This window comes from Oryctolagus cuniculus, chromosome 15, assembly GCF_051225735.1.
Source record: "Oryctolagus cuniculus isolate XC-2025 breed Fujian yellow rabbit chromosome 15, ASM5122573v1, whole genome shotgun sequence".
Classification (NCBI taxonomy): Eukaryota; Metazoa; Chordata; class Mammalia; order Lagomorpha; family Leporidae; genus Oryctolagus; species Oryctolagus cuniculus.
Genome location: NC_142881.1, coordinates 33,229,471 through 33,249,671, shown reverse-complemented (window position 1 = coordinate 33,249,671; position 20,201 = coordinate 33,229,471). Strand labels below are relative to the sequence as shown.

Genomic DNA, 20,201 nt, shown 5'->3' with positions numbered 1-20,201 from the left:
TTATACAAAAGAAAAAACACCCACATCCTTACAGATAACACTTTGAGCAGATCTTCTTTTTTAAAAAGAAAGCTCGTAAGCATTTGGGATTGTACACCGGAGTCCACACACACATGCTGAGACCAAGGGAGTGTCTGTTCAGACACTCAGCATCCACAGTGCCGGGGACGATGCGAGCACCGTGGAGTGGACCAGACTGAAGACGAAGGCCGGTGTGAACGCGCGGGTCAACAGGCTTCAGCAAGGGATTTCAATGGACCGAGCACTTCATGAGCAACGGGAAACTTCAGAGGGAAACAGCAAAACAGAAATAGAGGGAAACTTGGAAGTGGAATAGTGAACCAACAGCCAGCCGCACCACCTCTGTTTGGAGAAATTCTACCAGTTAAAATCAATTCTGGATCACCCACCTGCCCTGGAACCCAGGTTCCAGCTTTAGCTAGATCAGAAGACACTAGAAATGGAGCAGGCTGCAGGCCCAGGCCCCAGCTGCTGCCATCAAGAGGCCGTGTGTCTGAGGATCGATTCTCTCGTCTTGGGCCTCTGTGACAACCCCAAGGACTGGCACCCAGTTAAAGGACAAAGCAAGCTGAAGCACCATCCTCCAGCAACTCCATCTGCTTCCAGGGGCGTGTGCAGGGTGCTGGGCAGGGGCCTGGGCCTTTGTGCTGGGCAGACTCCCTCCCATGAAGCCAGCCCGGAGCTCCTGACAGCAGCTGTCCCATGCCTGAATCCCTGTGAGTGTGGGCGGAGCACCCTGGCCAGCCCTAGCTGAGTCAGCGCTGGTCTTTTCTGGGGATGCATCGCTCACAGAAGGCCTAACTAAAGGTTTCCACGAAGGCCCCCTTGCAGCATGTTGGCCATTCAGTGCCAATGGCTGAAGCTGTGTGCTTTTGCAAATGTTCCCACTGCAGAGATAAAAGTAACCATGTCCCACAAGGGTAGCAAAGCCAACACAGGTGGTTACTCCCTCCCACTTTCCCCTGGAGTTTGTTCCTTCTATCTGTACTTTTGAAGATTGGAACTCTGGAATTTTCATTTTCTGGGAGAAAGACCCTGAAAGGCCACCTTATGTAATCTGATTTCAATTTCAACTTTGACAGACGGGAAGAGACAAAAGAAAACCTCTACCAATACACAAACCAGAGACACAGAATCCACTGCAATCAATGAGAACTGGACCAGGAGGCGGCTGGGCAGGGCCTGCCATCCAGCGGCCTCTGAGCCTAGGGGTCAGTATGGGGTCAAGGAAGGCAGAGAGAGCACTTAGAGCAAGGGGAGATATGAGATGCAGGGTCCAGGCTGGAGGCCCAAACAGTAAAGCCACAGCCCAGGGCTGGAGTTTTTCACACTGCACCGATTAAGACTGATAGCTGATCCTTGACATACACAGACATATATACAGACATATATTATTATTAATAATAATAATTTGACTTTTTTCTGTTTTAAGGAAAAAATATTTCCATGCATTTCATTTTACCTTTCTTTGAATTATTCTCATTTCTACTCCCAGCAATCATTTTAATAGACACAGTCCTCCAGTGGCATAGTCTGACCTTGAACAGATGGAACCTTTAACCTTTGTCAAGCACTTTAACTGAGGCTACATCCCTACAGAGTTGTAGAGCTGGGAGCCACCTAGGCTCTCGTGCCGCCCTGTGTTCAACACCAACCAAACAGGACTCCCGGTTATGTAAACATTATTTTAAAGTTATTCCAACATAAATACTCTTTTAAAGCTAACATACCACAGCTTTTAGCTCATAATGCCCATAGATGCCTTAACGAAATGCCATTCAAAACTACTCCAATGTTCAAATTATACCTTGAGGTGCTAAAAGTATGTAAACATCATCCTCTACACTTCCCGAGAACAAGTGCCAAGTGTTGGGAATTCTGATTGCAAGCGGGTGATTCAATGCTGCCCCTCCGAGCAAAGCTCCCGCCACAGTCTTTCACCTGACAGGTCATAGGAGGCTGGTTGCAGGTTCACGTGTTCCCCTGGATGGTGATTCGTCCACACATGACATCACCAACCAGTTTTCCACAGTGTTCACCCGACAAGGGACTGGTTCAGGTCTCTCCTGTGATGCCTTTGCACGTCTTGTATGCACAGTTGGAACCGGCAGTCAGGGAGTCGGGTTCCCACGGCAGGTGCCTCCTTCTTGGAAGCCCATGGAATCCCAAGCACAGGCGGAGTCTTCTCGGTGAGCCGAGCCAGCGAGGGCAGAAACGTCAGGATGGACCAGGATGTTTCTCATGGGCCGGCTGGGGACGCTGACTCTTACCAGCCAACGTCCTGCTGGTATCCACAGACGGTGCCTTCTTCCCAAATGCAGTTAGGGATGGGGCAGGGCCCGAGGGAGGCCATGAGAAGGGCGCGGAGAAAAGGCTTGAGGGCGCCTGACGTCCTGGCAGTGACCCTCCTGATAGTCAGGGCGCTGTGGCCGTGCGGTCCTGGCGTCCACAGGCTCACGGTTCCTGGTTGGCGCATCCTCGGCAGACGGTAGGCTAAAGGTTGCGGCCGCAGCCGAGGGCAGGCAGGCAGCCGCCGTCAGCTTTTGTCCTCACTGCCCAGAGCAGGTGGAAGACAGGCCGAGTGTCCAGGGTGTTATTAGCCTGCCGACAGCCGAGGATGGACCAGCGCCTGTGGCCTGGGCCCCAGACGCACAGGGGACGAGGAACAAGCATAGCCTGGCTGGTCAATGACTTCGAACCTTCAACCAACATCTTAAAGGGCCACAATTGCTATAATCAGAAATAGAATCAAAGGAACTCGTTGTCTCCTCCTTGTTGGCCAGAAGTACATTTTTCCATCCAAATCTATGCCTCCAAGACTGGATTTTGAGTCTTTAAGAAAAAAATATCGTATATGTTTTTAGGGGTGATTCTCAAGGTGCTAGTTTTGTAAAAACAAAACAAAAACCTCCGTTGGGACTGTGAGGAGCTTGGGCATCACTTCCTCATGTGCAGGGCGTCCTGGAACTTGGTGCTGGTGTACCGGGCGTGGAAGCCTTTCTTACTGATGGTGTCGTCGGTATGGAATCGGATCATCAGGGAGTCCCCGGCAGAGTAGATGTCTTCTGGGGGCTGAGGGAAGGAGACAGGGGGACCAGGGGCACTGGAGTCAGCTGGCTGCCTGTGAGGATGGGACAGGACCCTACAGGGCTGCAGGAGGGCTACTGCTGTCAGCAGGTGTCCCTGGCACCAGAGATTTTGTCCGGTGCCCAAACCCGATCCTTCTCCACCCACAACATTGCAAATTCTGCTCCATGTCATTCCTGGCCGCACCTCTCCAAACACGGTTCTAGACGCCCAGCACAGAGTGAGAGAGTGATTCAGATCTCTCCCACTGCCTCGAGCCCACCTGGGTTCCTGTAGAACCGCGCCCGGCTGCCAGCTGGCACTGGCGGCTACGTGCAGTTGGGGTCCCGGAGCTGGGCCCCGCACATGCTGGGACTCACCCCGGAGCCACAGAAGCGGCCGAGCCGCGGCGCTGAGCTGTCGTAGCCGTCATAGGCCTCCATGTAGTCGTAGCCACAGTCGGCCTCCTCCTCCACCTCGAAGGCACGGAAGACGAGCTCCACGCCGTAGCCGTCCTCAGCCACGATCACCCAGTCACAGCGGGCCTGGCTCGGGTAGTTGCTGTCCCCAAACTGGGCATGGGAATAGAGCTCTTTGGTCTGCACGTCGGCCTGCAGCCTGCCCCCGCACTCTGGAGCGGAGAGAGAACCGAGGTGCTCCCTGGGCGCCCGGACCCAGGTGCCAGCCCCACCTGCTTCCCCCCAGCCCCAGCTTCCTACAGAGGCCATTTCACCATCCCATTTTACAGAGGGGGTAAAAAGAGGCCCACGGCTCTGAGGCCAGCACCCCTGAGGTCCCAGGCTGGGTGCCCAAGGCCTGCAGTTCTTGAGCACGCGCACTCCCAACAGGCAAGCACATCAGCCCATCAGGCTTGCTGCAATGTGCAGCTTCTGCCAAAAGAGGGCGACAAACGCACTCCAGAACTGCAGTGGACTGGGCTGGCTCTTGCATTTCGGAGTATTGACTTTGTGGACCGTGGTCCATCTTTGAACGCCCAGTGGGTATCGTCGCAGAGCCGTGCTTCAGACTTCAGGCAGTGCTCCTTAGCCTGGGCCTCTGAGCGCTTTATTAGGATGGTTGGCCTGGATCCAGCACCCCCTGTGTCTAGGCTGCTGGAGTCCACATACAATATAACGAGTAAGCAGCACGGATCTGGCTTGGGAAGCATCGGAAATCGTGGCAGCGAAGCCCTGCACCGCGAGCGCCCCCTGCTGTAGATTCTGTGCTGCTGTCCGGTTCCCAAAACTCGCCCAGCCTAGCCGGGGTCCTACCCTGCCTCTCACCCTTAGTCTCATGTTTGCTTGGGCTCAGAATTTCTTCCAGGCATGAGCGTTCTCAGGGAAAGTCCAAGAGGGGACAGCTGTGAAATGAACAGAGTGGGCAGGACAGCTTCCACCCAGCCCCGGGGGCCTCACCCCCAGGCCACATGGCTGTCTTCCTGGTGGCCACGCACCAGCAGGCCAGAGCCGGGGCAGGGTATTTAGGCCCCCACTCCTGCACCGCTTGTTCTTCCAGGTTTGAGGCCACTGCACTCTGCTCTCCAGCTGTCCCCAGCTGCCACTCCCTCCTCTTGCCCTCCCAGCTGGAGCGGTGATGGCCTTGGGTTCCCAGCCCCGCAGCGGCACTGTCCCCTGTGGAGCCCCTCACCCCTTTGTGACTGCCTTTATTAAGTCTCAAATGATGCCTCTGAGCATGCCCCACTTTGTCTGCCAGGACCCTAACCCTCCTCGGGCGCCCCCCTGCCTGGCCTCTGTCCTCACGGACGAGAGGGTGAAACCTTTGGTCAATGGATTTCAACTTCTCTGTGAGGAGCTACCTCTCCTTGAGGGGCTTGAAAAGATCCCATAAGCTGGGAAGCATTTTCTGCTAAGCAGGGACGAGCCAGACTCTCTAAGGATGCTGGGTGATTTTTTGTGACCCAAGCCATATTTTCTGGCACTGAAAAACAAACAAACAAAAAACAACCCTGGAGGGGTAGGCACCTGGCACAGTGGATACAATGCCTGCATCCCATTCAGAGTGTCTGGTTTCAAGTCCCAGCCCCACTTCCCATCCAGCCTCCTGTTAATGCTTGCCTGTTAATGCAGCCTCCTGGGAGGCAGTAGTGATGGGTGAGTATGGAGGTACCTGCCACCCACGTGGAGAGCCCCAGTGGAGTTTCTAGCACCTGGCTTTGTCCTGGCCCGGCCCCAGCTCTTGGGGGCATTTGAGGAGTAAGCCAGCAGATGGGAGAGCTGTCTCTCTGCCTTTCAAATTAAATAAGGGGTCAGCGTTGTGGCACAGTGGGCTAAGCCATTGTCTAGAATGCCAGCATCTCATATCAGAGTGCCAGTTTGAGTCCCAGCTGCTCCAATCCAGCTCCCTGCTAATGCGCCCGAGAAAGGAGTGGGAGATGGCCCAAGTGCTGGGCTCCTGCCACCTATGTGGAAGACCTGGATGAAGTCCCTGGCTCCAGCCAAGCCCAGCTCTGGCCAGTGTGGCCATTTGGGGAGTGAACCAGCAGGTAGAAGATTTTTTTCTCTCTGTCTCTCCCTCTCTTTCTGTCACTTTGCCTTTCAAATAAATAATTTTTTTTTTTTTACAAATCTAAATAACTCAATGAACACTGGGGGCAGGGGGCCACTGGAAGGCTTACAGGGTCCCACAGTTGTGATGTCAGACTAGGCACTGCAGAAGGTAAGGGTCTCAGGCAGCTGCCAGCTCTGCCAAAGGCCCCAACCTGAGGCCAGGATCAGTGTCAGAGTTGCATTCATGGCTTCTACGGCCAAGGGATGCCGTTTCCACGACTCAGAGCAGAGTCAGTTTTCTTTCTTTTTTAAAAGATTTATTTATTTATTTATTTGACAGATAAGTTACAGACAGTGAGAGGGAGAGACAGAGATCTTCCATCTGCTGGTTCACTCTCCAAATGGCTGCAACAGCCAGAGCTGGGCTGATCAGAAGCCAAGAGCCTCCTCTGGGTCTCCCATGCAGGTGCAGGGGCCCAAGCACTTGTGCCATCTTCTACTGTTTTCCCAGGCCACAGCAGAGATGCTGGATGGGAAGAGGAGCAACCAGGACTTAAACTGGCACTATAGGAGGTGCTGGCGCCGTAAGTGTAGGATTAACCTACTGTTCCACGGCGCTGGTCCCAAGAGTCAGTTTTCTCACTTTCTACTGTTTAGCAAAGCACACCCTGCAAATCCCAAGCATCTTTCTCCAAAGGAGCCACCAGAACAGCTGACATTCTGAGTGGGGGAAACAAGTGGGGAACAGGAAGAGCTGTCAGTTTCCCAAGAGGGTATCAAGGGCTGCGCGCCCCCACCCAGCTCCCAGCTTCCCCAGACCGGCAAGATCACAAATGCAGTTTGAAAGGGAGGGAGGAGAGAAGGAAACGGGCCCCTGGAATGTCCTCAGTTAAGGACACGAAAGGGAACAAGCTCCCCTCTCCCTGGGCTTGCTGATGTTCCCCTTCCCTGATCAGGGGGCTCTGCCACACCCTCCCGGTCACAGCCGGAGGCAGACCTGGCCCTCCGCCCCCTGACCCGTGGAGGCGCGCCTCGCCTCAGGCTGGGTCCGGCCCCGCGGGCCCCCGTACCTGTGCTGTGCACCGCCTGGAAGCCCGTCCTCTGCACCGAGGCGTCCGAGTAGAAGCCAAGGAACAGGCTGCTGCCCGAGGCCAGCACGGGCGCGGGCCTCTTGCTGCCGCAGAAGCGGCCGAGGAGCGGGGCCAGGCTGTCGGGGCCGTCGTACACGTCCAGGTGGTCGTAGGCGCACTCCTGGTGCTGCTCGATCTCAAACTCATTAAACGTCTGGGGAAGCAAGAGCAGGAAGTCAGGCGGGGGCTGGGGGGCGGGCAGCCAGGCTGACCCTTGCGGACATCTGCGGGGAGTGAATGTGACCGTCTGCAGGGCAGACGCGGGGGCTCTGGGAGTGTCAGCGGCAGAGCCAGGCTCTCCAGATCCGTCTCCGTGCACCCTCGAGCGCGGCTTCCCCACGTGACACGAGGAGCCAGCAACGCCCGGGTGCTCGCTGACCAGACTGAATCCCTCAGGGGACCCTCACAGCCTTGAGCTGTGACTAACCTCACCTCACAGGCGGGGAGACCTGGCTTCCCCAGGTCACTCGCTGGTAGAGCAGCGAGGCCTTGACCCAGGGGCTTTGGTTTCAGAGACCCGCTCGGGACTTCTGCGCTCTACTACGTGACCTTGGAGCACAGAGGACATCGATGAGGTTGGTGGAGCGCAGGCGGCTCCCTGCGGGCATCCTCACAATGGCTGACTCAGTGTGCCCATGCCACGCATTTACGGGCATTTTCCCACTTCACTCTGGCAGTGCATTCCCTGCTGTGCACGAGAGGAGTCCTGGAGAACGGCGGCTTGCCCACGCTCACGCGGCTGGAGACGGACGAAGCTGACCTGGACGCCCAGCCAGCCTTCACCAGCCCACAGTTCCCGTCATCATCAGGTTACTCGGGCTCGGCCAGAGCTGGACGCGGGAGCCCCCGCCTTCCAGCTGGCTTCTCAGCTGTCAGGGCAGGCTTCCTGAGTGCTGCTGGGTGGACGGGGGACTAGGGGCCATGGCATCGAGGAGACGGGACAGGGCGACAGAGGACAGCGGCAGGGGATGACTTGGGGCAAAAGACACAGACAGGATATCTTTGGGCGGTCAATCCAAACGAAGAGGGCTGGGGAGTGGCTGCGATTAGATGGAGGTGGGGAGGGGGACAGGTCATGAGCAGGGCAGGCGTCCAGCGGGGTGACAGTGGAAGTGGATAAAGCTCTCCCAGCTTAGGAAAAAGGGAGTTTCGGGACCAGACAGTGGTGGGAGAGACAACGGGCTCAGGGCAGGGGTCATGCACTGGGAGGGAGATCAGGCCAGGGCAGTGGGCAGCACCCCAGGGGTGCATGGCACACCCCATGCTGTTGCCCACAAACACCAGCTTTCTGAGAAACACTCAACTTGCATCTACAGTAGCAAACAGTCAATATATCCACTACCCACTTTCCAAAGAAACATTTTTTAAAAATATTTATTTGAAAGACAGAGAAACAGACAGAGACAGAGAAAAGGAGAAAGATCTTCCATCAGATGGTTCACTCCCCAGTAATCACAGCACCTGGGACTGGGCCAGGCTGAAGCCAGGTCCTGTGGGTCTCCCATGGATGCTGGCACTGCAGGCAGCAGCTTAATCTGCTATGCCACAGCAACAGCCCAGAGAAACATCTTTTAAAGATTAACATGTTGGGGGCTGGCACTGTGGTGTAGCAGACTAAACCTCCACCTGTGGCCAGCATCCCATATGGGCACTGGTTCATGTCCTGGCTGCTCCACTTCCAATACAATTATCTGCTATGGCCTAGGACAGCAGTAGAAGATGGCCCACGTGCTTGAGCCCCAGCACCCAGGTAGGAGACCTGGAAGAAGCTCCTGGCTCCTGGCTTCAGCTCAGCTCAGCTCAGCTCAGCCATTGTGCCATCTGGTGAGTGAACCAGTGGATGGAAGACCTTTCTCTCTGTATCACCCTCTCTAACTCTGTCTCTCAAATAAATAAATAGTCTTAAAAAAAAAAAAAGAAAGAAAGAAAAAAGGAAAAACCCTAACATGTCTGGACAGGTGTTTAACCTAGCAGGTAAGATGCCAGTTAGGACACCTCCCTCCCACATTAGGCTGCCTGGGTCCAACACCCACCTCCAGCTCCTGACTCCAGACTCCTGCTAATGCAGACCCTGGGAGGCAGCAGGTGATGGCTCAAGTAACAGTTCTTGCCACCCATGCACCCATGTGGGAGACCTGGATTAAGTTGCTGCCTCCTAGTTTGGGTCTAGCCTAGCACCCACCCTGGGGGCATTTGGGAAGTGAACCAGTGGATGGGATCCAACAATCTCCACCCCCCCCAAAACACACACACACACACACACACACACACTCGCCTGTGAACCTGGGATGAACACCTCCCTGTGTGTGGTTGCACCACACTAGCCCCAGGGGGCGCCATTCCCTCGCTGTTATCTGGGATTTCTGCTGCTACAGCCAACATTTTCCAGCAGAGGGCAATCTTCTAGTTTCTCCAGTAAACGATCGCCGGCTCCCACACAGATTCCCGGCTATTCTCTGACCCACCCAGGGCGGCCGCTCTCAGGAGCACAGCAAGGGGCAAGCAGTTCCTGCATGGGGAGCCCAGGCACAACAGGTGCCTTCTGGGAGCGCCCAGTGGCCAGGGCTCTACCTTTGCCCCTGGGTACCTGGGGAGCCCCTGCCCCTGCCTCTGCTCCTCACTCACGCGCTACACCCCTCTGCCCCAGCACACACCCTGCCGAGCCGGTGCGAATCCTCTCCGGAGCGACACTTTCTCCTTGGTTCCTTCTCTTCCCCCGGGATTAGTGGTCCCTCACGCTCAGGCCAGCCTTCCTATCTCCGCGGTTGGAACAACTCATGAAAACGCAAAAGCTCTGGAGCACAACAGCTTCTCCAGCGGGCAGGTGGCTTTGCTTCATCCTGCAGGATCTGGGAGTCCCCGGGGGTCCCGTTCCTCCCCTGAAGCAGCCCACGCACCATGCCACTTTACATAAAGGCCGGGAAGACTGTTGCATTTTAAACATTCAAGAGAGAACTTGCATGAAGAATCTAGTCTCCTATGGTTAACTGGGGGAAAAAAATGCAAGTTGTAGAATATGAATAATAAGCTTCTATGTGAGTAGTGTAAGAAAAAAGATCTATATCTTTCCTGTGCCCACACATACATAGTGTGTGCATAGGAAACTTCTAGAAGGCTTCACAAGAAAGTATGCAGTGGTCGTTTCTAGAGTGGGAGTGAGGGACCTGGGAACTCTGGTATCCCAACTTTCTGCACAGATTGCATGAATTTCATGTTACCTTGAGAATATATCGTTTGGTAAAAATTCAAAACTGGACACTACCAAATCTCCGCACGGTGAGGGGGTGGCACTTTTGCATCTCCCTTCCTCTGCACGGCAGCCCCCATGCGATGGGGCTCGTTATCATTTTCACTGTGTGCACTGTGAGGCCGGAAAGGCTGAGTAACTTCCCCACGCGTCAGAGCTGGGAGGTGGCAAACAGACACTCCAACCCCTGCCCGTCCAGCACTCAGGTCCATCCGTGTTCTTACTGAACCACAAAAAACGACTCACGAGTTTCACCCTGTGGCCGGCAGTGGACGAGATGTTCCAGGTGCACTCCCTGCGGCTGGGGTACTTGTCGGGCCAGTTGGGGCTCGCCAGGGTGCCCTCAGCACTGCTGATCTTGTGCACACAGCCAGCTGGGGGACAGGGAGAGACAGAGGCATCATTCACCTGGGGGCAGCACCAAAGGTGTTCCAGGGCCATCTCCCCTCTGGACTAGCTCGGGGTGGAGTCAGTCGGGTGTCCCCACGGGAGGGGTTTGCTGCCTGATCTGAGCCGGCTTCACTGCCTTCCTGGCTGCGGCTCCAGAGCCAGGTCAGCTCTCTTACTGTCACAGTTCATATTGTGGGAAAGTTGGTATTAGGCTAAGCGTCCGGGCTCGGCGGTCAGTTATCCTGGTTCTACCATCTACAGCGTGGGGGACCTGGGCCCATATGTCTATATCTGTGAAAGGGGAGCCGACCTTGCCGGGATGACACGTGGCTGAGATGGGACCGTGCGTGCATGAGGCTCAGCGAGCGCCAGGCGCCAGTGAGTGCTCAGCCACTACTGGCACACAGCGATCACAGGCCTGCCACCACGTACCTCTGCTGGTACTCAGAGCAGTCCCCTCTGCCCGGGTTACAGCGCTCCGAGCAAGGAGCGGGCCCACAGCCTGCTCAGTGCCTAGCACTTTGGCCTGCCTCCATGTTGAGTGTGTAGTAAGCACTGTGTATGCATCTCCTCCATGACTCCTTCCCACTGGCCAAAGAGTACAATTAGCTTAGAGAGGATCTGTGCCGTGCCGGTAAGGGGTGCAGCCAGGACTCGAACCCCACCTGCGCCATCATAGGGCCCCAGGCAGGAAACATGGGGGCTTCTGGCTGGGGCGGGTGGGGGTGCAGCAGGTGCAAGGATGTCCTTAAGAGGACTTCTGCTGCTCAGTGCTGACCCACTCTGCAGCCAGCGAGAGAAGAGGTGCCAAGGGGGTCAGGGACTGGGCTGCTGGCACGCCTGCTCTCGTGCCCCCTGCCCCATCCGAGGGGACCCCACAGGATCTTGTTCAGTGGCAGAGTTTATGTCCCTCCTGTCCTTGCCGCTCTGGCCCAGGCGCCTCCCAGGAACCTGACAATCCCTTCCAGTTCACTTCTGCCCACTTCCCAATCCAACCCCATGACCGACCACCAGGGTCCTGGCCACACAACTCCCTGGACCCCCATGACTCACTCTGCAGGGTTCTGTGGTTGGGGCCAAGGCCGGGAGGCTGCCATGTTTATCGCGGGTGCTCAGACACCCTTCACTGGGCAGGGGAAGCAGAGAACACTCTCCAGAATGGCTGGACATTCAAGGCCAAATGAAGCTGGGGGCAAAGTGCCTCCCAAGTTCTCTACTGGGAGAGCTGTCTGGGGAGGCAGCACTACGGACAGAGATGCTGACAGCAGTGGCATTCAAGTGTTAAAGTGTGCCAGGTCATCCAAAATATTTCCTGGGCATTCTTGTAATTCTCACAAAGACCGTAGGAAAGACGTAGGAAAACTGAAGCTCAGGCTGGTGCCACGGCTCACTAGGCTAATCCTCTGCCTGCAGCACTGGTACCCTGGGTTCTAGTCCCAGTTGGGGTGCTGGATTCTGTCCCGGTTGCTCCTCTTCCAGTCCAGCTCTCTGCTGTGGCCCAGGAGTGCAGTGGAGGATGGCCCAAGTGCTTGGGCCCTGCACCCGCGTGGGAGACCAGGAGGGGGCACCTGGCTCCTGGCTTCGGATTGGTGCAGCGTGCCGGCCATAGCAGCCATTTGGGGGGTAAACCAATGGAAAAGGAAGACCTTTCTCTCTGTCTCTCTCTCTCACTATCTAACTCTGCCTGTCAAAAACAAACAAACAAAACAAAACTGAAGCTCAGAGAAGTAACTTGGCCAGGGTCACACAGCTAATGAGTGGCACAACTGGGATTTAGACCTCGGAGGTGTGATCCGGAGCCTGCAGGTGCCACTGCTGGGCAATAATAATCCAGGCAGGAGAACCAGGAATGGCCCACGTGCCACCGGAAGGGATGAGCTGGCTGTTCTGGGGGCAAAGTGCAGGAGCGCAGCTGGGGGGCTTCCACCAGCCAGCGGCGGCGGCTTCCCACTGCTCCCCTCAGCAAGCAAGCACGCACGTGCACACGGGGGACGGGAGCTGCGGCCTCACCCTCCTTGCAGTCGTGGCCATTGTCGTGGAGCCGGTAGCCGTTCCTGCACCTGCACAGGTAGCTGCTGAACGTGTTGACGCACTCGTGCTGACAGCCACCGTTGTCCTTGGAGCACTCGTCCTTGTCTGGGGAGACAAACGGAACGCACTCTCCAGAGAGGAGTCATGGGTGTGGGACGTCCCTGCCTCCGCGTCCCGGCTGCGCCCCCCCACCCCCACCCAGAGCCCGCCTACCTGAGAAGAAGTGGGCCCGGAAGCCGCGTTTTGAGACCGTGTTGTCCGACTTGAACTCCACGCGCATGTTGTTGCTCTGGGACGTGATGGCGTCGGGCGTCTCGGAGCCGCAGAACCTGCCGTGCAGCCTGGCGTCAGGGGCTAGACCGCTGCGCACCTCCACGAAGTCGTACTTACACACCTGCAAGGGAACACGGTGGGGAGCGGCCCCTGCCCCGGGGGCCAGAGGGGCTCGGCTAGGTGCAAAGCTGGGGGTCTCCCCCTGCTCTTACTGTGCTGGGCACCGGAATGAGCTCCAGAGTGGGGACAGGGGGTCCCTAACGCTCCAGCTGAGTGCAGCGCTTGGAAACCCTTATAACTCTGTACCCGTGCTGCCCCTGATTCTACATAGTGGGCAGCCCCTGAGGTTTCACTTGTAGGGGGAAAAAAGAGAAGAGGAGGAGGGGGAGGCAATTTTGTAAACCTCAGGCACAGTGCAACTCCACTGTATTTTCATGCAGAGACTGAAGCCAAGAGAGGGAAAGACATTCCTCTGAAGTCACACAGCTCCGTCTGCAGTGGTGCAGCCAGGACTAGAATCCACGTTGCCTGCCATGGCACTGACTTCTCTTACGAAGAACTTAACTGCTAAGTGATCCATTGTGTTCTGGGGTTTGTTTGTTTCTGAAAATATTCACTTTAGAGTGAGCCCCTCATGGGCATGGGAACCCCTGGGTGTCAGGGCCATTGGCATTGGGCTCTCCAGTCGGTACCCAAAAGGCCTGCCTGGTCAGGTATTAGGCAGGCTGGTGGTTCCTTAGGGTGAAAACCGCAGCTGGGCGGGGGACAGGCAGGACATGGAGAAGGGCCTCTGTGCCCGGGGCTGGGGGTGGGTGGAGGGCATGTTCCAGCCGCAGGTGCAGGGTGCTACCCAGCCTCAGCTGACTTGGTCATCCAAGAAAAGGAACAGGCTGTCCATGGTGCCCACGTAATTCCCAGCTAGACACCGGCCCCAGGTTCACACCCCAGGGCACAGTCCTGTCCTGACGGCCCCCCACCACACAGCACCTGCCTCCTTCACTCGCCTAAGTCCTGGTTCTCCTAGAACCCACCCGTGACGAGAGGGCCGGAGGGACTGTTCTGTGCAGGACCTGCAGCTGGAGTGCAGAAGACAACACTCTCCCCCTTCTGTCCTGCTGAGATCTATCTAGGACCATGTGGGAAGCTCCGGCTCTCTGCCCCCATCACCATGCAACACAGCCGCCAACCAATGAGAGCGCAGAAACCTACGTCATTGCCTTCCAGTTCAAACACCTCAAACTGCAGGGAGATCCGGAACTGAGCTGGGGCCACCACCTGCCACACACAGTTCTTATTGGTGGGGTACTCCTTGGGCCACCCGGGGCTGGTGATGGTTCCATTCAGCTTGGTAATGAAGCCGCCACAGGCCACTGCACAGGGAAGCAGACACAAGATTGAGTGTGTTCAGTTCTCCAAGCAGCAGCCAAAGTTCTGTTCTTAACAACGATACAAATAAATCTTTTTTTTTTTAACAACTGTGTCCTTTTTTCTGGACAAGTCTTGACTACTTAAAAAAGAGGATGGCAGGGGCCGGCCGTGGTTCACTCGGTTAATCCTCTGCCTGCGGCGCCGGCATCCCATATGGGCACCAGGTTCTAGTCCCAGTTGCTCCTCTTCCAGTCCAGCTCTCTGCTGTGGGCCGGGAGGGCAGTGGAGGATGACCCAAGTGCTTGGGCCCAGGAGACCAGGAGGCACCTGGCTCCTGGCTTTGGATTGGCGCAGTACCAGCCGCAGCGGCCATTTGAGGGGTGAACAACGGAAGGAAGACCTTTCTCTCTGTCTCTCTCTCTCACTGTCTGAAACTCTACCTGTCAAATTAAAAAAAAAAAAAAAAAAAAAAAGGATGGCAGTGGACTTGGCCTGTCTTTAAGTCACATAGGCTCCACATGACTTGGACCAAAGCAGAATCAGGAATGTGAGCACCAGGCTATTCAACATCCCTGGCTTTCACGGACACAGAGATCCTTGCAGGCCAACAAGGCAAAGAGAACCCCGGCCACGTAGAAAAGAGGTAGAAGGGAAATGTGCTAGCAGGTTGAGTTGCACCAAAGGGTTCATCGTTTTTCTTTGCTTCTGTTTCCTACCTTAATAATCATAAGGATTTTACGCAGTCACAGAAGAAAGTAAACCATGGTCCCAGCCCCACCTCTCTAGGGTGGAGGTTATGTGGCAGCTCACTCACAGTCATGAGGGCAGTGCAGGTGCTTCTCCCTCCCAGAGGGAGGTGGATCCTGTGCACGTCTGTCCATCATCGTTACACAGCCAGCCAGCTGCTCCATCCCTGCCCCACCTCCCCTAGGACCGTCCCCCACCCCCTCACTCCAGCTGGCAGGCCCCACACTGACCTTCGCATGTCTTCTTGTCAGGGGCCAGCTCATAGCCAGGGTCGCAGGCACACTTGTAGCTCCCCAGCGTGTTGACACAGCGATGCTCGCACCCGCCGTGGTCTGGCCAGGAACACTCATCCACCTCTGTTGCAGAAGGAAAGCCACCTGGTCTGATCCCCAAAACTCTGCATCCCAGGGAACCCTCAGCCAGCGTCCTCTGAGAACAAGGGTGGGTGGCTCCTGGTGACCACCTCCCAAGGAACCCCAAGTCCACATCTGAGAAGCCGGCTGTAGTTACAGCAAGGGCTGAGATGCCAAGAATAAAGACAGTGCACCTGTCGGCCAGCCGAGGGCTCCTCCGAGATGAGACCAGGCCGGCACAATGGACTTCTCCAAGGTGCCCGGCCAGCACTGCTCGTGTGTGACTTTAAAACACTCATGAGGCTCCATACACAAGACTTTATCAAGGTTTTGATTTTTAAAATTCTTTTTTTGGACCCATTTATTTGAAATGGACAGAGATTTTCCATCCACTGATTCATTCCCCAGATGCAACAGCCATAGCTGGGCCAGGCTGAAACCAAGAGCCTGGAACTCACTCCAGGGACCCAACTACTTAAGCCATCACCTGCTGCCTTCCAAGAAAGACATTAGCAGGAAACTAGAATTGGGAGCAGAGCCATGACCCGAACCTAGGCGCTCCAATGTTACGTAAGCAACCCAAGCAACGTCATCACTGTTGCACCAAGCACCCACCCCAGACTTCACCAATTTTAATGCCATGTAACTAGGCAATACCCCACCCCTACCTTAAATATGTGACTTCTCAGAAACATTAATTAAAGGATCAACTAAAGGGCCCATTTCTAGATTTATAAGTATTTTCTAGATGAGCCAGACCTGTGATTTGGCATTTTTCTGAGTACTCTTAAGAGGTGCACATGGTAACAGAAAACACTCTTAGGTTAGCCAAAGGTCCTGGGAGAAGCTGCAGGATGAGGCCACTAAGAGGCTCAGCACCATAAGTGTCTAGTGCTGTGTTTGGGATAGTTGGACACTGGTAAGCAGATGCCACGAGTGCCATCCAGAGGAAGAGTACATGAGCCACTGGAGCGTCTTCCCGGACATATTAGTCCCTGCACCACGGAAGACAAGGAAAGCCCCAGGACTGGGCATCTCCAGGAAGAGGACTGGAAACCAAAGGAAAAACGGAACTGTTGCTGAGCGGGGGTGCATCTCTCCATGAAAGAGGGCTTGCAGCTGCAGCCTCACGGAGCTAGCGGAGTCCGGGGGTAGGGGGGCAGCCAAGCATGGAGACATCTTGTTCAAAGTCCAGTCTAGGAAGCAGAAAGGGCACAGAGACAGGGCATGAAGAGCTTTGGTCCACAGAGCCCTGGAAGGTAAGACAGAGCAGGTGTGGCGCCCACTAAATCCTCACCACACATTAAAGAAACTGGGACATCAAAGAGCCAATAAAGACCTGAGAAGTCTCTCTCGCCAGCTCAGGCAAGGATCCTTTTAAGGACTTTGCTGGGAGATGGCTTTTCAATCCTCCCAGAGCTAGGACGCTTGTTACTTTTCAAAGGTTCTGTCTCGGGTGGGAAGTCTGGCTTCGTGCAACCGCCAAGCCATTTAGTCCTGCAGAAAATGCGGACCCTGCAACCAGCACAGCCTCTCAGCTCTGCTGCCTTCCAGCCCAGGGGACCGCTTCCTCCCCATCCTTCCTGTCTGTCCCGTGCACATTCCTCGCTGGCCTGCTTGCTCCTCTCGGGGGAAGGACCCTCGGAGCTGCCCCCTTGTTTCACACAGTGGGGAGTGAACTTGGGCAGCTGTGAGAGCGATGTGTCCTTAGGCTCAGCAGAGGCTTCAATGACTTGATTCTTAGGGGTGCCTGGGCTTTGGAGAGAGGCCCAGCCAGGGAGTTGAATTGGTGCATGGCCTCAAATCAATGAAGTAGTAAGAAGACTCCAGCCTTAAAAGCGAGTTAGACCCGGGTTGGGTCCACCAAGGGGTCTTCCCCCAACCAACTGGGAAACCGCTGGTGATTCAGCCTCTGGGAGCCTCGACCTGCCTTCCAGTGAAAATCCAACTGCTGTTTCCAGGGTCGTGCGGATTGAACACGGTGCACACAGAGTGCCCAGCACACAGAGCTCTTGCCGTAGACAGCAGTAGTAGTGCCTGAGGACAGGAAGCAGACAAGGCAGGAACAGGGCCAATGAAGGGAGCGGCGGGAGGTGGGGAGGGCAGAGCTGCCCCGCGGGTGCCGGAAGCTGGCTGGCGGGCAGAGGGAGAGGGCAGAAGGAAGTTGAGGAACGAGCCAGGCAGAACAAAGATAACAGAAGCCCAGGCAGGGGCAGGGGAGCCTCTGATGTCAGAAACCGTGCTTGCTGTGGGTAGGACCAAAGAGGAAGAGAGGGCCCCAGGTGAACAGGACTCGGTGGAGGGAGCGGGGCCGGTGGAATAGATTTCCTCCACAGCAGAATGGGAGTTGTTTGGCCCAGGAGCCTGGGTGAAAGGCAGACTTGTACACCTGTGCTGTCTCCAGCAAAGGTGACAGGACAGTGGCCACGTGTCACCCTGCTCCCGCTTGGATGGGGTCCCTGGTGTCTGTGCGAGGCTGGCGTGTGCATTCCTCGGTGCTGCCTTGTGGTGACATCTGCTCCAAACTCTGGCTCCTGCTTGTTCTGTGTGCAGGGACCAAGGCCAAGCCCCTCAGAAATATCTGGGAGGGCACGGTGGAAGCAAAAGGGCCTGGCCGAGCCTGGCGGGCGCTCTGCTTCTTTGCCTCCTCTGCTGGGATGAGAGCAAGAAGGGGCCAGTGTGTGTAATGGGAAGGCTCAGGTAGGATCCCAAAGTGGCTGCAGAGAGAGCGAGAGAAAGGGTCGAGGGGGCACATCCCCAGCCCTTTTGAAGAAATACCTGGAAAGAAGCCGGTCCGCCCCGGCTCCCAGCACGCCGCAGTGGCCTATCAGCTCCGGGACGGGGAATGAGAGGGTCAAGGAGGGAATTCTTGCATTCTTTATGGGGACCGGGCAGGGAGCAAAATGGCCCAGCCAGCCCTTGCAATACTGCTGCTCTCACCCAAAGTAATCAATAGGCTCTGGGGCTGGCTGCCATCTGGCACCAGCAGAGGGCTGCAGAGGCCAACTGGCACCCTGGCCCATGTCCCGTGCCAGCTGGGCCCTGGGCAGAGCCTCCTGCCAACTGGCACTGGGGCAAGAGCTTGCTCCAACACTTCTGCAGGGCCTTTGTCCTTCCCCTCCCAGTTTTTTCCACTAGGGAAGTCCTGACATGGGTGCCAAGTGCTTTGTGTCCACACGACATCCCCCTGGTGGCCTTGCCAAAGGAAGGCGGGGCCCAGGTAGCGGGCTGCAGCCGGCCCCCAGGCTATCCTGTCTGATATGGCCGCCCTCTCCATGCCTGGCCATGGAGCAGGGGAATGTCACCGGCCTGCCCTGGGAGGTGCTGTGAGTGTAAAACCCACCCTGCATCTCCAAGATTTAGCATCTCTAAACCCCCATCAAACATCTCATTAATACTGTGGATACTGGGGACATATTAGGTTAAATAAGATCTACCATAAAATTAACTTCACCTGGCCGGCGCTGTGGCTCACTAGGCTAATCCTCCGCCTGCAGCGCCGGTACTCCAGGTTCTAGTCCCGGCTGGGGCGCCGGATTCTGTCCCGGTTGCTTCTCTTCCAGTCCAGCTCTCTGCTGTGGCCCAGGAGTGCAGTGGAGGATGGCCCAAGTGCTTGGGCCCTGCACCCGCATGGGAGACCAGGAGGAAGCACCTGGCTCCTAGCTTCGGATCCACACAGCGCGCCGGCCGGAGCAGCCATTTCGGGGGTGAACCAACGGAAGGAAGACCTTTCTCTCTGTCTTGCTCTCTCACTGTCTAACTGCCTGTCAAAAAAAAAAAAAATTTAACTTCACCTGTAACCCATTCCTGCAAGAGGGCTACTAAGGAATCTGCAATTACTTATGTAGCTCTCCCTCCTTTGGGCCCTGCCTCTGATTTCTGTTGGACAGTGGGTCACAAGAGCACGGTGTCTCAGCTCACTCACCTCGGGTAAGGGTGCCGTGTGAGGCAGGCAGCACAGCTAGCAGGTGCCCAAGCTGTGGAGGAGGAACTGGAACGCCACTCATTCATTGCTCGGTGTTTATGGAGCCTACCGTGTGCCAGGCACTGGGAATCCCCTGGATCCAGTTACAGAAAGGTCATGAGGCCTGCTGGCAAGCAGAGCTAGGAAGAAGGCAGGCGGGACCACTCCCAGAACTTCCGGTGCCAAAGTCAGCACCCCACCCCATGCCCCATGCCCTCCTGGGGTGGAGAAGGCAGCGGGGTGACAGGTGTCAGAATGAAATCACAAACATCAACACAAACTTCCTGGCCCCTCCCTGAGGTTTGTGGGTCTCCTTAGTGGAAAGACAGTGGCTTGTGGAGTCCTGCAGCCCTGGATTCTACAGATTCTTCTAGCTTTGCCCCCGTTAGACCCGATCTTCCTCAATGGGTAAGTGGAGTGGCAGTAATGCCCACCGGGGCGGGATGGGGGTGGGGGTGGGGGAGCTGGAGATGCAGTGAGCTAGCGAGTGCATTCTGACACTGGCTGCACCAATGCATGCCATGCTGGCCCCCGCACAGGCCGAGGTGAGGTCTCTGCAGCTCCCGAGCCCTCCTTTCAGACGCGGGAGTGAGGCCAAGGTTGTGTGTCCCCACTTTTCCAAATGCCGCTCTCTGCAGCTCCCCTCGACAGAACGGGACGATAAGCTAGGTCTGTGCGCCAAGTCAGGGCAGTGGGCTTCAGTGACCACTGCCACAGGCGTCTAAAACCACGCCTGCAGATTCAAACGGGCGTGAAATGGGACACTGGGGAGCCTGGCCCCGCCAGCAGGCCTCCACCCAGCTCCACACAGCGAGGTCATCACCAGTTGCTGGCCGGTCTCCTTCACCCCCTTGGGCTGTTGAGGGCGCTGTGTTTTCCCCTGCAAGCCCAGCCCTGTCCATGGCACCCATGCGCAGTGTGATGAATGCTGAATGGGTGTCCACAGTGGACAAGGTGGGAGCAGGATCTTCTAACCCAAAAGCGGAGCTGGTTTTCGTGGGTCCCTGGAGTACATCAAAGCCCTCAATTCGGTTCCCTACACCAGTGCAGCATCACAGAGATACTCCCTTCCATGGCCCGACTGGCATCTCCAATACCATGAAA

At 56.2% G+C, this 20,201-nt stretch overlaps 1 protein-coding gene across 1 annotated transcript in view; it reads right to left on the bottom strand.

Moving 5' to 3' along the window:
• Nucleotides 1–1,686: 1,686 nt before the first annotated feature.
• The window catches only part of TLL2 (tolloid like 2), a 144,484-nt gene continuing 125,969 nt past the window's right edge, over nt 1,687–20,201 (bottom strand). The window contains exons 13-20 of the mRNA XM_070057473.2: nt 15,011–15,136; nt 13,875–14,035; nt 12,606–12,786; nt 12,372–12,497; nt 10,218–10,345; nt 6,665–6,878; nt 3,468–3,718; nt 1,687–3,093 (exon numbers count right to left, since the gene is read on the bottom strand). Coding sequence (XP_069913574.2) covers nt 2,959–3,093; nt 3,468–3,718; nt 6,665–6,878; nt 10,218–10,345; nt 12,372–12,497; nt 12,606–12,786; nt 13,875–14,035; nt 15,011–15,136 — 1,322 coding nt within the window. The 3' untranslated portion in view covers nt 1,687–2,958. The remainder of the gene's footprint in view (nt 3,094–3,467; nt 3,719–6,664; nt 6,879–10,217; nt 10,346–12,371; nt 12,498–12,605; nt 12,787–13,874; nt 14,036–15,010; nt 15,137–20,201) is intronic.